A 19191-nucleotide genomic window follows, 5' to 3' on the forward strand; every position below is an offset into this window, starting at 1 on the left:
TGGCCTCAATTGTTGTAAGTTGAGGACTACCTATATGAATCTTCAAATAATTCAGGCAAAAGGCACTTATTAAGGAGGGGCAAGTCTTTTCATAGGGTACAGAAATAAGTGATGTGCACATTTGTTATACGTGATAGCTCAGCAAGCAAGTGATCAAAGACATTGGTCATATGAGAAAGGTGAGCAAAAGAAAACACTGACTGATTCTAAATAATATTCCACAAGTGGCCAATTTATGGGTTACAGGATTCTTTCCCAGCTGGGTTTGTATCTTTCCTGAATGTTGCAAGTGAATTCAAGGACTCTCAGAATATAGTATTCTTGAACAGAGCTGAGGAGATGAGTTCTCGCATACTTTAAAAGAGAACTTGTTAAAAGTGCTAATATCACCTTTTAAAATGCTAATAATGAAGCCTAAAATGAACCGCAGGATCAGTCTGGCTGCCGCAGGTATGTGCAGTGCGGAGCTTCCGTCTTTTTCTACAACAATACTATCAAGGGCAGGTAGCTGGGGAGGGGGGTGTCACTAATGGGGCAAATCTGTTTCTTGCAATCTCAGTTTAAGGGGGGGAAGGAAACCAGCCTTGCAAGGGAGTGGTTTCCTATTTTCCCTTGGTTGCCACAGCAATGCTATCAAAAGGAGGAGGAGATGATAAGGATATTTGGCCACTGTAAATAATGATAGAGCAGGGAAAGAATGCCCCCCCCCCATTTGGCTCCTCCTAACATAACAGGCTCTGCCTTTGCAGTGTGAGGTGTGAGCACAGGACCTGAAGCCAAAACCCAGCACTGCTGTGCCTGTGGGGTCTTCCTTCCGTTGCCAAGGGCCAGTTCCTTTGAGTTTGGCCTACGGGGGCTGTTCCGAGCCTGACCTGTAGCTGAAGCCCTGAGCTTCTGGGACAAGAGCAGGACGGCTGTCTGCTGTCTGCAAGAGAGTTGTCCAGAGGGGAAAAAGGAAAACGGGCAATGGTGCATTGATCTGCTGGGAGAGACCTCTGAGGAGAGAGCAATTTGGGGAATTTGTTCAGACGTGTCAAGCCATTATTACTTTAACCAGAATTTATTTAATAGATTGCAATTGGCTGGCTTCACAGAACACCTTACAAACAAGGAAAGCACACAATGGCTTGACATTGTTCGAACCCATTCTTACCAAGTGAACATCTGCTACACTTACACAGAAATAAGGAGGTGAAGCACACAACCGTCCGGCTGCACAATCCCACAATGACTGTTTGACTTTAGCTGCTGACTTTAACACATCGTCTTGGGAACACCTCCACTCCTCAAGTGGTGGTTGCCTCCACTTAACTGGTAACCACTAGGAATTGCTGATTTATTTTTAATTTTCTTGAAACTTTCCACAGCCTGGCTGGACACCTTTAGTTTCTCCACTATTTAAATATCACCATGAGGCTGATGACTCTGAGCTAATGCATGTTAATTTAATCAGATAAAAGTTTGTTTTTTTAAAAATTAAATTGTTAATGTAGAGCCTGGAAATTGAACTGGGGGTGAAGTCATTGCTTGAAAGGCAATTATCTGCAGATCTTAAGGACACTGAAGAGGACCTCTTTGTTCAGTCTTTGCCCAGAGAGTGGAGATCTGAAGTTGATCAGAATCCACATTGCTGGATCACCCCCTCCCCCAAAAGGAGGAGTCCAGCTCAAAGATCACACTTTAGCCTCCAGGGAGGGGTCACTGACCAGGAAAGCCCCCACCCTCTGCTGTCCTAGCTTCAGGCCTCTCCAGATGGATTCATCTGTGGCCAAATTCCTCTCCCCACATTTACTGGTGGGACAAGGAAGAAACTTTTTCTTTCAGCCCCCCCCCCCAAGCCTCCCCTGGAGTCCCTGGAATAGGGAAGGGAGGTCTGCTGCTCCTGGTTGTGCCTCAGAGGCAAAAAGGGCATTGTATGCACTCAGAGTTATGAAGCCTTCTGGATGAATGGAAGCTGGGGTCCCCAATCTTTTGGGCACCAACGACCAGTTCCATGGAGAAAGGTTTTCCCACAGATCTGAGAGTTCATGGTTTTGTGGGCTGCCTGTATCCCACAGATGGGGCTTTCCTTGTTTGTGTGCAACATCTGTTGGCATGCCACGGCCTGGTACTGGTCCACGGACTGGGGGTTGGGGACCCCCTGCTCTACAGCAAGGAAGTAAAAATGGGCTGCACTCAGTTGAGGTGTGTGTGTGTGTGTGAGAGAGAGAGAGAGAGATCCAGCTTGGAAGAGTTTTTGCGAAGCCAGCAGAACACACCAAACTCTGAGCTAAAAATAATCCCCTTACCAGTTTTGCTGTGATCCCACCTTGCAGACCCAGGCTACATGTGGCACTTGCTGCTTTTTTAAAATGTCAAACAGAGCCTAAGTATTCTGTTTCTCCAGATGCTGATAATAACATCAAAGCATCCCCTCCCCCTCCAGTGCTGTGATTAAAAGCAGTGTAAACACAGTCCTCAAAAGATGTTTTTGCTCTTGTGCATTTTTAGAAAATATACCGCACTAAGAGGTCATTCAATTATTGCAGTTCTCAGTTTTCTGCCAATCTAAGACTCCAAGTGGCTTGCAACAACTCCTCCCCTCCTGTAAAATAAATAGGATGGTAACATCAAAACAATTCTCTGTATGAAGTATGAAGCTGATTTAATATTGTAAGCCACCCAGAGTTATCCTGCTGTAAGATGTGTAACCAATACATTTAATAAATTAAAGAAACAGATAAATTAGTCTAGCTTTCTCCATCCTAGAAGCCCTTTTTGTTTGGGAGCAATGCAGTTCAACAAATGGAGGAAGGGGTCCCAGAATTTGGGGGGGAGGGGGAAACTGCATTAAACCATCACATGACAGAGGCAAAGAACTGGGGCGGGGAGCGGAGTCCTTCGTGGACCACCTGATTTTGCCATTTCAAAGGGCTGTGACCTCTATAATCCCTGGTGGAGATGCTCCCAGGATCATTCAGGAGGAAGGCTGAGTGTTCCCCCTCCCCCTCCTCCCCCTCCTCCCCCTCCTCCCCCTCCTCCCCCTCCCATGCAGCCAACTTCACTTGCCTATCACCTGCCTGTTTCTTTAACATTGTGATTATGCCCAATTTCCCATCTCTCCCACTAATCAGTAGGAGGACTTTGTTTATTAACCTCTCCTCCTTGCTCAGGAAAGAATCTTAGTGAGAGCAGCTGAGGGCTGTTGGGTTGGCTTTTGTGGGAAAGACTTTTGATGGAACCGTGTTTAGGTATGTGATGTTCAGAGTTTGCTTCTGGGGTCTTGAAAATCAGACTTTTTAAGATTGCACTTAAAACATGCATAATTTTCAAATATTTTGGGGACATAACTAGAACAAGTATGTAGTAGACAAGCTGTGGGCTTTGAAGAGCTACATCAACTCTTCTGGCCTTGAGTTTAAAAATCTCTTAACTGATGTGGCTGCTTCATGTGTTTGTGTGTACACACAGACACATTGCTGTTGCGGTTAACAGATGTTGCATCTTCCTAGCAACAAAATGTTATTCCTGGAAAAACTAAAGAGTGAGAATGGACTTTTTGAAAAGAGCGGAGGAGAGAACTCTGAACAAATTATTTGTTTTTTCTATGTGGGAGCAACTCATTCATGACTCTTCTTGTTACTACTGGGAGCAGCTAGGCGGGAGAGTCAAGTTTCTGAAACGTTAGTTCATTTCCCTGCAGGTGTAGAAAATGTGGTTTAAAGTGAGTTTTTACTGGAATGTGTTTTAGGGATTAATAGGTGAGGATTGGATTGGTCCAAGGCAGCTGCTCCTTCCCTGCCTCCCACTGGACTGTATGAAGAAACAGCCCTCCCCCAGTTTATTGGGAAGAAAGGAGGGCAGGTTTTGGCTGCTGGGGGGACCACCCACCCACCCACCCACCCAAGGCAGTCAATCTTGGCCTCCCTGGAGGCTTTCAAATAGTGTAGCTGCTGTGGGGGCAGACCCTCCAGGCTCACAGGTGGGGCCTGAAATTAATCTGATGAGCCCCACTCTGGAAGAAGAGTTCTCCCTCCTGGTCGGAGCTGGAAGGCACCGGGGTTCAGCCCCAGAACCTTTTTTTTTAACGAGGGAAGGCTGATGCTTCAGAGCACAGACAGACTGCTTCCCCTATTCTGTCCTTTCCAGGCTAACACGATTAAAAAAAGGCATCGGCTTTCATGAACCGGAGCTGCACTTCACAAAAGCTGCTTCCTTTTAATAGCATGTGATAGTCTGCAAAGGTGGCACCAGAGATTAAGGCAGCTCACTCTTTCTACTAAGTTCAGATATGGTTGGTTCAGTTTTGGTTTAGTGTCAAGTGTGAATCCTCCCACGGGGAACTTTGAATCCAGCCAGTTGTCTCCTATTCAGTAAAAGGGTGGAAGCGAAGGGGCAACCTCAGCCGGCAGCTGCAGCCAGACTCCCCCCCCCAAGACAGAAAGTTAGATTTTCCTCCCCTCCAACCTTGGATGTTGCTGTGCGGTGGGAGGGGGGGTGGCGGCAGTGTTGGTTTCACTCCCCACCTCCCCTAACTAGGAATGCTTTCCAATTGCCTCCCACTCCGAATTCGGGCTTACTCAGAAGCTAAGGCCACGGGGATGCTTACTCCAGACTAAGTCCGGATGGGCTGCGGAGTAGGGAAGCTCTCCCGGGGCCACCTAAGCGGCGCCTGAAGGCTCCTTGGGGAGCAGCTGCCCCTCTCCCGGAGGCTCCAGCCGGCAGGGGCCGCCCGGGGTCGAGGCCGCCCGGAAGCGCCCGGCGCGCTCCCCGCGGCCGGCTCTGCGGCGTTCGGCCTGGGCTGGCCCGGCTCCCTCCGGCGGGCGGGGCGACAGGCGGCTGGCTCAGCCCTCCTCCCCTCCCCCTTCCCAGGTTGTCCGTCGGCGGCAGCAGCAGCAGGAGGAGGAGGAGGAGGAGGAGGAGGAGGAGGAGGAAGCGCAGCAGGAGCAGCGAGGCCGCCGCCGCCGCCGCGATGGGTCCCGGCGCCGGGAGCCGGTGATGGAGCGGCGGGCATGGCGCGCGCGGGAGCAGGGGCCGGGCCGGGGGCCGCGGCGGGCGGGGGCGGGCGCGAGGCGGCGGGGGCCGCGGTGGAGGAGCTGTCCCTGGAGGAGGTGCTGAAGGCCTACGAGCAGCCCGTCAACGAGGAGCAGGCGTGGGCCGTCGGCTTCCAATGCTGCCGCGGGCTGCTCCAGCCCGACCCGCCGGGCGCCGAGGAAAGGCGCCGCCGCCGACGGGGACCGGCCGGGCGCCTCCGCGACACCGCCGACCTCCGCTTGCACCAGGACGGCGCCGTCTCTGCCCGCGGCGAGTTCGGCGAGGCCGGTGAGTGGGGAGCGGGCGCGGCGGGGAGCGGCGCCCCGCGTGGAGAGCGCGCCGGGCTGCAAAGGAAGGCCGGCGGGGCCGCTGCGTCGGGGAGCGAAAGCCCTTCGGGGACCCGGCGCCGCGTCCACGGAAGGGCCCCGCGCTGGGGGTCGTTGCTTGGACGGAGCGGGAGGTCGCGATCAGCCCCCCTCCGCCCGCGGCGCCCCGAGTTGGTCCCAAGCCAGGAGGGGCCCTGGCCTCCGGGACCCTGAAATCCTTCGGCCGCGGGACGGTCTGGCACATCGAAGGCGTTCCGCCCCTTTTTGGTGCCCGCCCCGCAGAGTATTCAACAGGGGTTAGGAAATTGTCCGAGAGGGGGTCCTTTAGGGCTTCCAAAGCAGGCCCGTGAAAGTCAGGGCTGCCCCGAGCAACGGAAGGAATGGCGGGGGTGCCGACAGTTTCCCCGCAGGCGGGAAGCAGCCTGCGGGTCCGTGTGTGACGTGAGATGCGACATCCTAGCAGCGCAGATCGGGGAGCCCTTCCTTAAACCGTGTCACGGGTCTCGGGGAGCTTCCGGTTTTCCGGACAGCCGCCTTTCTCTCTCTCTCTCCTTTGCCCCTTTGCCCCAGTGACTTGGGTGGGGTTTAGTTTGCCTTGAGTAATTCATTGACTGCCTGAGCACAGAGGTCAGAAGCGCCTCTTTCATCTCCCTGCCAGGTGTCTGTTGTGTGTACTTATACCAACTGCCGGTGGCCTTTGGGGGCTGACGCACCTGCAGTCTTCCAGGGCCTCAATCCGGAGGGCCTCTGAGAAGAGGCAAGAGGGGCCTCAAGGAGGCTCCTGCTCCGTAGGAGTGAAGTGGTATTGTCCCAGAGGAAGAAGTGTGGACAGGTGGCAAATCTGGGCCTTGGGTGGCATCCCAGAGTAGGAAGTGACTAAGCTTGGATGCTCACAGCTGCCTCATCGGGCAGGCAGTTGGTGAGGAGAGGCTGTGTCAAAGCCACGTCCACGACGGGGTCTTCCCAGCCTCTCCGTAAGGCAGCAGGGAAGCAACAGCAACATTTGTGCCTGATGTTCACAATGTTATCTTCACATTAGGACTTGGGCCAGGAAGGGAGATCCGCTAAGAACATCCCAGGGTGACTGATGTGGCCTTAACATTACGGAGTGTTTTAATTGCAAAACAGTGTTAAAATCAGAACACCCTTTAAAGATGAGGATTTATTGGGGGGGAGGGGAGAGAAAAGGCTCTACTTAAATGTGAAATGCCCAGGCAATCTTCTTTGAGGAAGGGCCTCCACAGTGGCAGTTCTCTCAGTCAGCAGGACCTTTGCATGCAGGCCACTACATTCAGACGTCTGAAGAAGGCCACCCATTGAAGGACAAGCACAGGTGGACATATGTCCTCCCCTTGATGGCATCAACTCAAGGCCTGAACAGACCAAACTTTTCATAGAATAGAATCCTAGGTCTGGAAGGAACCATGGAGGTCTTCTAGTCCAACCCCCTGCCTAAGGCGGGAGCAGAGTTTTTTGTTCATGCAGTCAAGGAACGAGTCTTTCTTCCTTCACTCGTGTATCCGCTTTCCTCTTCCACAACTGCCACCTTTTCTTCTTCTTCCTATTGCTAAATTGGATTTTGCGGCTTGGTTGCCGCTCTGATTCCTCCCTCTTGGGCTTAGTCGTGGCTTAGCCAGTCTTCAGTCCTGCATCGGCCTTTCAGTGCTTTCGTGTCATGGTTTTATTTCGGAGTATCTTGAAGTTGTGTTTAAAAGCAACAACACCCAGGAGAGGCAATTGTTGCTTGTCCCTCTGTTCTAAATTAAACAGTGCAAAGGCAAACGTGAGGGGCAGTGACCAGCACATGGCTGGGGTGGCCAAGAGGCCAGCAGTGTCGCTCCTTAGGCGGCTCTTTCCTTCTGCCCTTGTCCGGGATGCAGCTTGTTGTTAGGGAACCTTTTCCAGGAAAGCTGGCCGTTGGCAGCTGCTGCCACCACCACCGTTGCTTCTGATAATATTGACTTAGAAGTGCAGCCCAGCCCGCCATCCAAACTGGTCCAGCCAGTTCTGCACTCTGCCAAAGCCCAACCAATGAGTTATAGCCATGGCTGGTGCTGAGGGTCACTAACCCGGTGGCTTCCTTGCTCTACATTTGACTCATTGCAGCGCCAAACTTCCTGCCTACGGGCAGCGTGGGTGTCCAGGCGGCATCAGTTTGGGGGTTCCTCCAGCAGCAGTCAGAGAAAGAAGCCCTCTGTTCCAGACAAGGCTGCTCCTGGCCCCCAGCCTGTTATCGGGTGTATTCGTGGATCAAAATGCATGCAGCACATCGGCAGCCATGGGCAAAGGCACTCAGTTGTTAGCAAATACCGCTTCATTGCTTCAGGTTTTTTTTCTTAAATCTGCACAAAAATGTATCTAATTTGGGACACATTTATCCAAAAGTATGTGCTTCTCTTTCAGTTGTGCCTAATGCATCATTTTTGAAAAGCAATTTCTCCCAATTTAATGCATTTTGTACAGCTTTTCTCTACAGATTGGTAAAGTGAGTGGTAAGATTCCAGGAATTCTGCCTTCCAAATAGTAACTTTGATTAGTTTAAGATTGTGAATCCGAACAGGGAAGAGGAAGTCAAATGTGAGAAAGCCACCTCCTGTCCCAACGGATGGCATTTCTCAGAGCTTTTCCAGAGCACTGAGCTGTGCAAGATCTGCTCATCTTTTTCACTGCACACACTGATGCCGAGGGCCACCTGCTCCCCATCTGAGGGCCGGGGAAACAAACTGAGAGGGAATTGTGTTGGAGATGCCAAGTACGTCACAACTGTTCAGCGGAGTCGGCTTCTAGTAAGGCCAGCTTTAGGATAGGGAGTCCCACTGCTTTGCATCAGCCTCCATGGCAGGAAGGGAGGAACCGGAAGAGGCTGCCTCTGTAGAGATGCCCACAAAACTGGTACAGCTGCAAGGCCTGCGCTCCCCCCCCCCCCGCAGCTTTGGCTCTGTGTGATGTTGGGCAGCGGAAGATAAAATAGCCAAGGACTTGGCTCTGCTTACACTGCTGCATTATGTGGTTCTCTGCTTTCTCCTAATGGCCCGAATCTTTTTCTTTCTTTTTTTTTTTTGCCAAACTTCATTTTATTGACTACAGTTCATATAATTCTCTCTGGAGAAGGGTGACCCCTAGAGTCTTCTTTCAGTCTCTTTTCCCATCATCTCCCGGTCACATACAGTAAATGAGACAGCAATTAGAGAGAAGAGCCGGGTTGGTCTGGGGAGAGAGAAGGAAGGGGAGAGAGGTCTCCCTGGGCACAAATGCATTTGTCCATCTTGCACAGCTGTGAAATGGGGTTGTTGGACATCTTGTCATCTCCCTAGAGACATATTTGGGACTTTAAATGGTTGATTGATTGGGAAATAGCAGGAAACGGGTGTCTGAACTGGCTGCGTGTACATGCATGTGCTAAGATGGCTTCCAGACTGGTCTTAAATGTACCAGGAAAGTTTCTTTTACCAGTATCTTAGAAGTTCTGTTTTTAGAAGTCCTTTATACATTTATTCTTTTCATAGCATTTACCCTGGCTACAATCTGTTTTTTTTCTTCTTCTTCTTCCATTTGTAAATTCTGCCCGCCTGCATTTTTCCATTCCTCTCCAAGCTCCCATCCTCCACCCCTCCGCAATATTTTACACTTGTGGTTTCAAAGCAGCACCTGCATGTGTGAACCCAACATGCCACTTGCTTTCATTGAACCTGGGAAAAAATTCTCATTTGCACACACAGGCATGCTTGTTTTGTGAATGGCTGGCCTCTGTGTACCAAACCCGAAGTACAGTGAACCATGCCCCATTTAACCACCCAAAATAGACTCTACCCATTTGGCATCTCTGCCCTTTTACCAAAAGAAGAGACATCAGTGTGAAACCTGCTTGCTTCTCGCTCGGCTCTCAGGTCCAGGATGGGCTCAGATACATAGGTGGTGCATAAATCTGCCTAGAGGTGACAAAGCCGGGCACTCTCTGCCTCTCTGAGACTGGCACCTTCTAACCGTGTCCTCTCTTTGCAGAGCTCCCGCTGACCTTGGCACCTGCAGCAGAAGCACAGGTAGGTGGCTGTGCTCATCTCCTCTTCTTACAGGCCTTTGCAACTGGATAAAGCTGGCAACCACCCAACAGTCTCTTATAAAGCTAATTACTGAACCTTCCTCGTGTCACTTTCCCTAGCAAAGCACTGTGCAGAACAGATGACCCATTTTGCCCCCTGTCCCCAAAGCTGTCAGGGTCAGAGCACCCTGGCACCCTCTGGCCTGGGTGCAGCTACTTGGCATTGCCACTGTGCCCACCCATCCTCCAGAGGAATCACATTGGCAGATGTGGATGAAGCACTTGAAGAAAACAGCCCGCTGGATGTAAGCTAAGCCGTATCTTTCCCCCCTCCTCTTCCCTGCCCTGCAGGTGGTGCAGTCTCTGGGCTTTGTCATCTACCGGGCCCTCGACTGGGGCCTGGAGCAGAATGAGGAGCGTGAGCTGAGTCCTGAACTGGAGCGACTGATCGATTTGATGATCAACAGCGACTCTGAGGACAGCAGCACTGGCAGCAGCACTGCGGACGAAGGCTACAGCGGGCAGGAGGAAGAGGAGGAGGCGGTGGCCAAGGGGGCCCTGAGCGCGGTCCGCACGTTCAGCCAAGTGATGCAGCTCTGCGCTGCCCGCCTCTCCCAGCCCCAGGAGGCCCACATTCACTACCAGGCGGTGTGCCGGGCGTTGTTCCTGGAGACGGTGGAGCTGAAGGCTTTTCTGGCCACGATCCAGGACACCAAGAAAGTGAGTGGTGCTTGCCTGGGTCGTGGACCATCTGCGGGTGCCATTTCTGAGGTGCTGCCCTTGGTGAGCAAGCAGGCATTATAGGCCTCCGCCTGGAGATGCGGCTTTCCTGAGCCTTTGCTGTGCGGCAGAATCTGTGATCCCTGAGCCTCCTGTTGGCAGCTGGGAAGGTGATCTTTGGAGGTGGGGCGGATGGTCCAACCCTGCGTCTCTTACCCGATTCCCCTGGAAAGGGAGAGCCTCACCATCTCTGCAGCAGCTGCCCAGATGTTAAAAAGGCTCTTTTGTGTCCCAGATAGTTGCTTGGGTGAGGCCTACGTGCCAGGCTGCTTGGCTTCTGGAGATAACTGCAAATTGGATTTATCCTATTCAGCAGCATTTCTAAGCCATCCCGGTCCCACAGGACTCTGGATGGAATACAGATCTCTCAGCAGCAAGGAATGGGGATGAAATAACCAAGATGGCTAAAGTGACCCCAGGGAGCAGAGCTGGCCGAAGACTGGTGGGAGGAATACTGACTTTAATTGGGTACCAAAGAGCAGGGATGAGAGGCTGCCCATGCCTCTTGGGAAGGGCATTTCAGAAAAAGGAGGTATCGCAGAGAAGGCCCATCCTCTGGCCCTTCTTGCTGAGAAGAATTCTCCATATCCTTCCCCCAAAGAATTAGATCCAGACGGGCAGATTCAGCCCCTTAGATTCTTTGGCCTGGGAAGTCGTCTGCAAGCACCAGGGAGATGGGCAGCTCTTGACCTGCCTTCTGCACTGGCTGCTGCCCAGCTGAGCCGTGGCCATGAGCCACTGTGGGTGCTGCAGGAACTTCATCTTCCTGTGGCAGCTGAGTGGCAACATGCTCCATCCTGGCAAGCTGCCAGCCCTGCTGTCTCCCTGCAGGTCTTGCCTCTAGAAGTGTGCGTCCGATCAGGGTTATCCTCTGCACAGCTGGTGCAACTAAGAGCCAGGCAGGGGGAAGGGTGGGTACCATTTCTTTGCCAGGGTATCTCATGGCACAGATGAGGCTCAGTGAATGCTCGGCTCTTCCTATTCCCACAGTCAGAGCTCCTGGGATGGAGGTAGCCGGGGCTGCTGCTTGAACTGGGCTTGCTCTCTGCATCTCTTGGGAGGAACCCTGAGTAGCTAATGACAGCTGCTAATTAGGGACTCTCCAGCCCAGCGCTCTCCAGGGAAAAGTGCTGTTTTCCCCGTGGAAAAGCGTTCATGGAGAAGTCATTTCCACCACCACCACCACCACCCCTCCTGAACGAGTCACTCAGGGAACAGATTCTATTCTAAGGCCTCCTAGTGGAAATGAGAAAGGCCGGGTGACAGAAAGAGAGACAAAATTAGAGATGGGGGCCCTCAGCTTCTGGGAAGGTTAGAATTGGAATTCATCTCTCTTTGCGAGGAGACCTTAAACTAGGAGCTCCAGAAGAGCATCGGCCAAACACGTCCTGGTGAGAACATTACCTTGTCTGGCTTTTCCCAGACCTGTGCCTGAACTGGAAGGCCAGCAGGCAAAGATTCAACGATGCAGCTACATTAAGCAGTTGCAAACTGTAAGACTCAAGTTATGCACGGAGAGGTCAACCTGCTGCCTTCTTCTCCCACCTGGGCATCCTCAGGGCTGGGAGCCACACGTGTTTTGATCACTGTGGATTGTTCTTAAAGGAGCTGCTCCGCTCTTTGCCTGCCTTCTAGCTCTTGTGTGGAGTATCACAACTACCAGTCAGACTCTCATTTGGAGAATTTGTGCCCCGTCTCTGTCCTCTCCCCTGCTAAAGCTAGTTCTTGTTCCATTCCTTTCTTGCACAGAAGATCCAGCTGAATAAGGATTTAATCCCCACCCCCAGCAGCCCAAAGTAAACTTTGGGTGATCCTTCCCTGTCATTAGGGGGCTGCCTCTTCAAGTTAATCCCAGTCCAATCCAATAGCTTTTATGCCGCCATTAATACAATGGAAATAGGCAAGGCTAACCCGTTTCTGGGTCTTGGGATATGCAGATGCTAATCAAGCTGAAGGACGAAGATGAAGAGCTGAGGGACCGATCGGCACCAGAGCTGGATAACCTGAGGAACACGGACTGGGTATGGAGCGGGCTGGGAAAAGGGGAATAGACTTGGTGGGCTTTTTTAAGTACCCCGGAATCTCTGGGTGGAGCTGGGTATAAATATTTTAAGTAGGGAACTGCTTCCCTTCAAGAAGCAAGAAGAATGGAGGGGAAGAGCTCAGTCCTCTCCCCTTGCTGCTCTAGGTGCACCTGATGTGAACCTTAAGCTCAGTAAAAATGTTTTTTTCCTAAATATACATCTGCAACCACTTCTCCCCTCACACACATTTGGAGAAAGGCCCAGGCTTTGTTGAGTAAATGCCCTGTCGTGGCTGTAGTTTGGCCTTGAGAACAGTCTCACAGGGCTGCCCATAGCAAGACCTTCGCCGCCTGTGGGAGAGAGAGTCCATTTAGTCCCAGGGTGGAGCATTGCTTGCCTTGGAGAAAGCTCGGAAGGAGGATTGGCTTCTCAGAGCAAGACCCACCGAGGTGTCCTCAGCGTCTTTTCTGGTTCAAGCACAGTTTGGGGGAAACTAATCCTGCTGGCATTGTTGGTTTGTGGCTTTCAGGCTCGGCTCTGGGTCCAGCTCATGCGAGAACTGCGGAACGGTGTAAAGCTCAAGAAGGTCCAACAGAAACAATTTGACCCCTTGCCCACCGAGTATCAGCTGACGCCTTTTGAGATGCTGATGCAGGACATCCGAGCCCGCAACTATAAGCTCCGCAAGGTCATGGTGAGAGGAACAGGGACCATCTCCTCCCTCTCTGGGGCCACCAGATGGCCCTGGGCAGCTCAGCCACTCTCTGGGGCCTTCTTCTTCTTCCTGTGGGCCTGGCCCCTTACCTCACTTAAAATGGGGTGTTGGCAACCCTTCCCCCTGAACCTTACAGAAGTCGCCCCAAAAGCAGATAAGATGGACAGGATTTTGGAAAGAAGCAGAAATCTGTCCCAGGTAACTAAAGGCTTCTGGAGAACAGGAGTCGCTGTGGCTCACTCTTCTTTATGGCTATCTATCAGGTGGACGGAGACATTCCGCCTCGGGTGAAGAAGGACGCCCATGAGCTAATTTTGGATTTCATAAGATCTCGTCCGCCTCTGAGACAGGTCAGCCGACGTCCTGCTATTCTGTACTTTAGTGGGGGTGGGATTGAAAGGATTTTTAGTTGGACTCTGGGAGTTTTACTAACTATCATCTTAATTGCTTTTACCACGTCTACTATCCATCATTTATTTGAGATCGTCACTTGCTTTGATTGCCCAATAGGAAATAATAATAATAATAATAATAATAATAATAATAATTAATATTAATATTATTATTATTATTATCAATTATTTTAAAATAGCTGCTGGGGCTGCTTTCTGGGGTGTTCTGGCAGAGCCGTGTTGTTTGGAACCTCGAGGGCAGCAGCTGGCCAGGGTGTTTTGCTCGGCTTCCCAACAAGTGAACATTATGACTGTCACAGTCCAGTATACATGCTAGCTTGACCGTTAAGCGGTAACTTCTTGAACATCGCAGATCAGGGACCTATTTTGCTGGCCTTAAGATGCACTTTCAGCTCCAGGGTTGGGACAAAGCTCTCTGGCTTCCCAATCCTATTGCAGGCTTCCGAGCGCCGGCTGCGTCCCATGCCTCAGCAGCAGAGGACCCTCCATGAGAAGATCCTGGAGGAGATCAAGCAGGAACGGAAGCTCCGGCCTGTGGAATTGCAGCACCAGGACCAGAGAGGTGTGTCTGTCCTTAAAAAAAAAGAGGGGGGATGGTTCAGGTGTCCCATCCTTCAGCCCTACAGCTTTGACCCACTTTGACCCTGAAGTCCAGTGCCAGGCTGGGGAAAGTTGGGCTGGTCTAAGGGCCACTTGTTAGAAGGGAGGCCAGGTTGGAGCTTCCTACATACCCGGCACAGGAGATGGTGCCACCAACGTGCCCGCTCCTCTCGCCCTGCCAGGGTTTGGTTCCTTGCCCTGCCTGGTGAAAGCCTGCTCCAGCAACGTGAAGTCGACCTCTTGCATCAACCTCTCCGTTTCAGAGTCCGGTGCCCCAGCTCAGCGCCAGAGGCCGAAGGTCCTGCTGAAGGCACCCACGCTGGCAGAGATGGAGGAGATGTTGCTTTCTGAAGTAAGAGCTGGGCCTTGTCTCCTGCTTTCTGGGCAAGATGAGCTCCTCGGACTGCTGGAACGGGCACGGGCCACGAGCGGACTTTGCAGTCCAATCCTGCTGGCCTTCTCTTCCTCTGCCCCAAACCTACTGCTCTGGCAACCTCTGCCACCCTCTGGGGCCATGGGCACCCTCCCCCCAAAGGCCTCTTACCTGTGCACGTGTGCCCCGGCTCCAGTGTTCCTTCCCCTTGAGGGCAGAAATGCCACCCTGCAATGGCCTGGGGGGCTGCGCCTGGGGAGGCGGTCCGAGTGCCACCATTTCTGCAGGCGTGCTGAGTGTGCCCTTTTTGGCAGGAAGAAGAGTCTCCCTGCTCGGAGGCAGCTCAGGAGCCGGGACCCCTGATGCCACTGAAGCGGGACCGCTCCTTCTCTGAGCAGGACCTGGCCCATTTTCGGGGTGAAAGTGAGAGCAGCGAGCCTCAGCGGGAGCACTTAAGGCCCAGCCTGTCAGACCTGAGGCCTCGCTCAGGTACCCTGTCCACTGCATGGGCCAGCATGGAAAACATGGGCAAATGAACCCTTCTTTGTGACCCAACCCCGCTCTGGGAAGCAGCCATTCTCTCTGGGTCCCCTTCTTGCCGTCTTTCCCAGCGGACATGTTGCAGTCCAAGCGCTCCGAGGACACCTGAAAATCCAGAGAGGAGGAGTTTGGGAAGATCGGGGGGCAGGGAATCGGTTCCTCTCCTTCGCACAGCAGCTGGGAGGGCACCGGGTGCTGGAGGAGTTTTCCACTTGTGAACATTGGCTGGGTGTGGCCGCTGTTGATTTTCTGGTGTGCCTCTGGTTTCAGCTACACACACCTTGTGTCTTCGTGGGAAGCAGGAGGCCCTGTTCTCCCTGCTGGGTGGATACTGACTTGCCGGTTTTCTTCTGTTCTCCTTCAGGATCGGTCCCAGCTCGCTACCACCCTCGGCTTGGTTCGTGTCCTCGTGAACAAGACGTCCTCGGTTCTGTGGAGGAGAATTTGGAGGCCAGCTCTGTTCCCGTCACGGATGCCAATTTGAAATATTTGTGGCTGGTAAGCATCTTGGGTGGAGTGGTCCTCCACACGTGCTTTCCGTCGTGGCCTCTGATAAGTGAGGCTGGGTTGGGCCCCCGAAGCCTGGCCCTTGTCCCAGGAACACGGCCCAGAGGGAAATGAGTCAAGAAATGGTAACACGGAAGAACTTTAACGGGAGGGTTGCAAGTGCAACGGTTCCGATTCCTCTGTTTCTGGAGTTAGAACCTGGGCGTGTGGCACGTCTTCCTTTGGGCCATTTGACGTTTTGCTCTTAGGGGCCAATTCTGCATGAATCTGTAGGCTTTGTTTTTTTCCCAACGGAAGCCAGCCTTTCTCCAAATCTTGTGAGATGCTGGACTATTTCCAGCTTTCCCTGGCTGTTGAGATCTGACCGGCTGAGGAAGGGCGTGTGCTGTGAGGGCTGATGTTTCTACTAGAGTCCTAATTGCAGTAGACTTGAACAGCCCTCTCTGCCTGGGACAGAGAGCTCTGGGCAGCTGGCTTGGCTGAGGGCAGCTCTGATTCCTATCCTCTGCCCTGCCACAGCAGGAGTTCAGCCACCCCGTAGAAAGCCTGGCGCTCACGGTGGAGGAAATGATCAACGTGCGCCGGGTGCTGGTGAAGGCGGAGATGGAGAAGTTCCTTCACAGCAAGGAGCTCTACACCAGCCTGAAGAAAGGGAAGGTGAGGCCAGAGGGGCTCCTGGGGCTGCAGCGATGTGGGGAGGGCCTTCCCCCAGAGGAGCTGTTGCTGACTGTCTCTCCTCTGGCTCAGAGCTGCTGCTGCTGCCAAACCAGGTTTCCGCTCTTCTCCTGGCCCCCAACCTGCCTCTTCTGCAAGAGGTAAGCAGACACCCCGCTGGGGAGGCCACGGGATGAATGGGGCTCCCGGCTGAGCCTTTTCTTGCCTCCGTTGCTTTTAGGTCCGTCTGCAGCTCCTGCAGCCTGAAGGTAAGGGCTTTTCCCCACAGCCAAGGCAAAATCCCTCGGGGCAATCTTCCGGCGAGTTGGGTGGTGCAGCCCAGCCCTCCACTGAGTCCCTCCTGCTTGGCCCTTCCAGATCAAGATGCCCTCGAAGAAGCTCGCCCACATCCCTGTCTACGCCCTGGGCTTCGAGACTCTGCACGGCTCTCTGGGTGCCAAGGGCTCCGCAGCCCGCCGGCAGGAGACTTTCCAGTAGGTGGTGCTTCTTTTCCTTCTTCCTGTTCTGTTTCCTCCTCCGCCGTTTAGGATGTGCAGATGCTCCTTCAGCAGCAAGCCAGTCAGGAGTAAAGCAAGTGAGTCCTGAGGCTGAGGTTGGCAGATCCAGACTTTTTCTGCTCCAATCGTCTTGGGCAGCTGTCTCTGACTCCATTGCTAGACAGGCTGAGAGGTCAGCTATCAGAATTTCAAACCAATCAGGTCAGCCAATAGAGTTGAAGAAGCTTCTTGGATGAGAAGCAAAACGTCTTCAAAGAAAAACAAAGTCCAGCTGCCCTCGTGAAAAGCACCTTTGGGACAGGTCAGCTGAAGGGGAATTCTGGGGGCTGCAGTCCCAGCAGAGGTTTAAGGCAGGTGCCTGCAGGCAGAGGACCTCAATTCTCTACAGTCTGAGGTTTGAACCACGGTCATATAGGTTTGCAAACTACAACTGTTGCATTTGCCCATACTAAGACACCAACCAACAATAGTTTAAATATGGCATCAGCCAAAGATATGCCCCCATCTCCTTTTCATTCATGGATAAGAGATTTTTGGCTTCAGAAATGGAAGGGATCCAAAGTCTGTGAAAGACCTCCCGGCTGATGTGCAGCTCTTTCAAATAGTTTAACAATTGTGCAATGCATAACCTTGATCTCCCTCAAGATCCAGACCTAATAGTAAGGCAGGACCTTCTAAAGCATGGTTTAAGGATATCCCATAAAGCAAGCTAGGTATCCCAGCCAGTTACCCTAAGTGCTTCCTAATCCTGGAGACACAGACTTTGGAACCAAGTAAAGCCTGTCAGCTGAGGTTGCTCTGGCCCTGGGGGGGAGGGAGGGGCCATAGCTGCCCCAGAGCAAGGACCCCAGTCAGAGCGCCCTGTTTTTGCCTTCCAGCTCCCTGCAGGGCACCCACTGGCGCAGCGTGGAAGAAGAGTTCCCCTGCATCTATGCTCATGGGTCACTGCTCAAGGACGTTTGCCGCGACTGCTCTGGCTTTGTCACAGATGTCGTCAGCTCCAGCCGCAAAAGCATGGACATTCTCAACACCAAGCTGGGGAGGAGCCGCAAAACCCAATCCCTGTGCATCTCGTCCAGCTAGAGGCGCCCGGAACATCCCCTCAACGTGCCCCCCAACTCCAGCATTCAACCTTCGAAGGCCAGGCAGCCACAATTCTCTGGCAGATGAAACACGGCTTTGGGGGTCTGCTGGCTCCCACCTTCCTTATCCAGCCCACTCCATCTTCCAAGGACACCTGCCTGCTGCTTATGTACATGTACATATACACGTACATATATACATATACATATATACACACACCACACACACACATACATATACACATACCGTATACACAGACACACTTATAGATACTCTATATTTATACAGCAGATAAGTTGCTTTAGCTGATCAGCATGGCAACCCCCTTCATTGGCAAATGAGAACTTTGCTGAAACCACCCAGCCTGGAGGTCAGCCAGAGGGAGCCTGGACACCAGGGGTCAGCTGCACTGGTGGGCAGGAAGGTGAGCTGTCAGGCAGAGGCCAGCTCCTTCCCTGCTGCTTTCCCCACTCCTCCCCCCCCCCGGAGAAGCTCCGCACCCCTTGCTGATGTCTCTGAAGGAAACGTTCTTTCAGCCTTTGGCTTTCTTGCAAAGCGGGCGCCCTCCCAGCCACCTGCCTGCTGCTGAATGCACCTTACGGAGCTGCTGGCTGCTCCTTGCCATTTCTTTGGCTCTTGCTAGTTGTCTTTCCCTAGACCAAGGAACGAAGCAAGTCTCCTACGAAGACTATGAAAAAGGGCGCCATTTCCCTCTCATTCTCCCTCTACAGGAGTGTGTCTTATTTGTACAGCCAATAATAAATAATTTTGTAAGAATTTAGATAAAGAGCACCTGTTCCCAGCTTCTGAGAGCAATTTGCTTAGGGAGGAGGATAGCTGACTGCTGGCTGCGTGAAGGCTGCCAGGATCTTTGTGGAGGCGGCTTGGACTGAAATCCTGATTCCTACATAAACAGGGCCACACTTATACATTGCACTGAGCTGTGTAAACTGCAAAGTAAATTGTGGCTACTTGTTTAGTGGCCTAGCATGGTGTGGATACTTTACAGCTTATTTAACAACCCAACTTGTGGTGTCCGGCATGAGCTTTCGGAGAAGGTCGGTTCCAGTCCTCTTTTCACTGACTTGATAAGTAAAAGCCTGGAAGGTGGGCCCTCTGTCAAACACCCGTCCTGCTGTGAGTGGACCGAGTTCCAGCTGGAGCCACCGCCTCTGCCAGACACTGGCCACATGCCAGGGAGTGAAGCGGGGGTTCTGCAGCTGCTGCCTCTGGAGAATGAGTAGCCACACAGGCAGGCCTGGTTAACCTGACTTAGCGGCTCTTTCTGGCAGCCCCAGGAAATCCTCCCGAAGTTAAAATTTGGTAATGATCCCAAATGCTGAACTGGCATGTGGAGGTGGGGGGAAGCATAATCAGCCAGAAGGGCAAAAGACTTCCCTCCAGGTTTTTATTCCATCATCTTCAAATCCCTCTCCCACCTCAGTCGCTGTCCACTTTATCCAACCCTGCCTTCAGTATTTACAGAAGCTCACTCTGTGAGAGAACAAGCGAGCCTCTAGGGTTGGGGTTAGGTCACCATGAACTCGGGAGAGCAAAATGGACATCGCCAACAAATTCGGAGTGCTTGGGTAAGGTTAGGAGGGCA

General features: G+C 52.6%; 1 protein-coding gene across 3 annotated transcripts; it reads left to right on the forward strand.

The window, feature by feature from the left end:
• Positions 1 to 290: 290 nt before the first annotated feature.
• SPIRE2 (spire type actin nucleation factor 2) lies at positions 291 to 18524 on the forward strand. 3 transcript variants are annotated; one of them, XM_083370395.1, is made up of 15 exons: positions 291 to 450; positions 9342 to 9379; positions 9730 to 10098; positions 12096 to 12179; positions 12712 to 12876; positions 13161 to 13247; positions 13749 to 13872; positions 14093 to 14262; positions 14598 to 14772; positions 15188 to 15321; positions 15850 to 15987; positions 16078 to 16145; positions 16226 to 16253; positions 16363 to 16478; positions 17381 to 18524. In XM_083370395.1, exons 1-15 carry the CDS (start codon positions 399 to 401, stop codon positions 17583 to 17585), a joined length of 1953 nt encoding a protein of 650 aa, XP_083226521.1. In that variant the 5' UTR covers positions 291 to 398; the 3' UTR covers positions 17586 to 18524. The 3 variants fall into 3 exon arrangements, with proteins under 3 accessions (XP_083226521.1, XP_083226522.1, XP_083226523.1); XM_083370396.1 differs by having other exon boundaries at positions 15853 to 15987; XM_083370397.1 differs by having other exon boundaries at positions 14174 to 14262.
• The last annotated feature ends 667 nt before the right edge of the window (positions 18525 to 19191 follow it).

Source organism: Vipera ursinii (genome assembly GCF_947247035.1).
Source record: "Vipera ursinii genome assembly, chromosome: 10".
NCBI lineage: Eukaryota > Metazoa > Chordata > Lepidosauria > Squamata > Viperidae > Vipera > Vipera ursinii.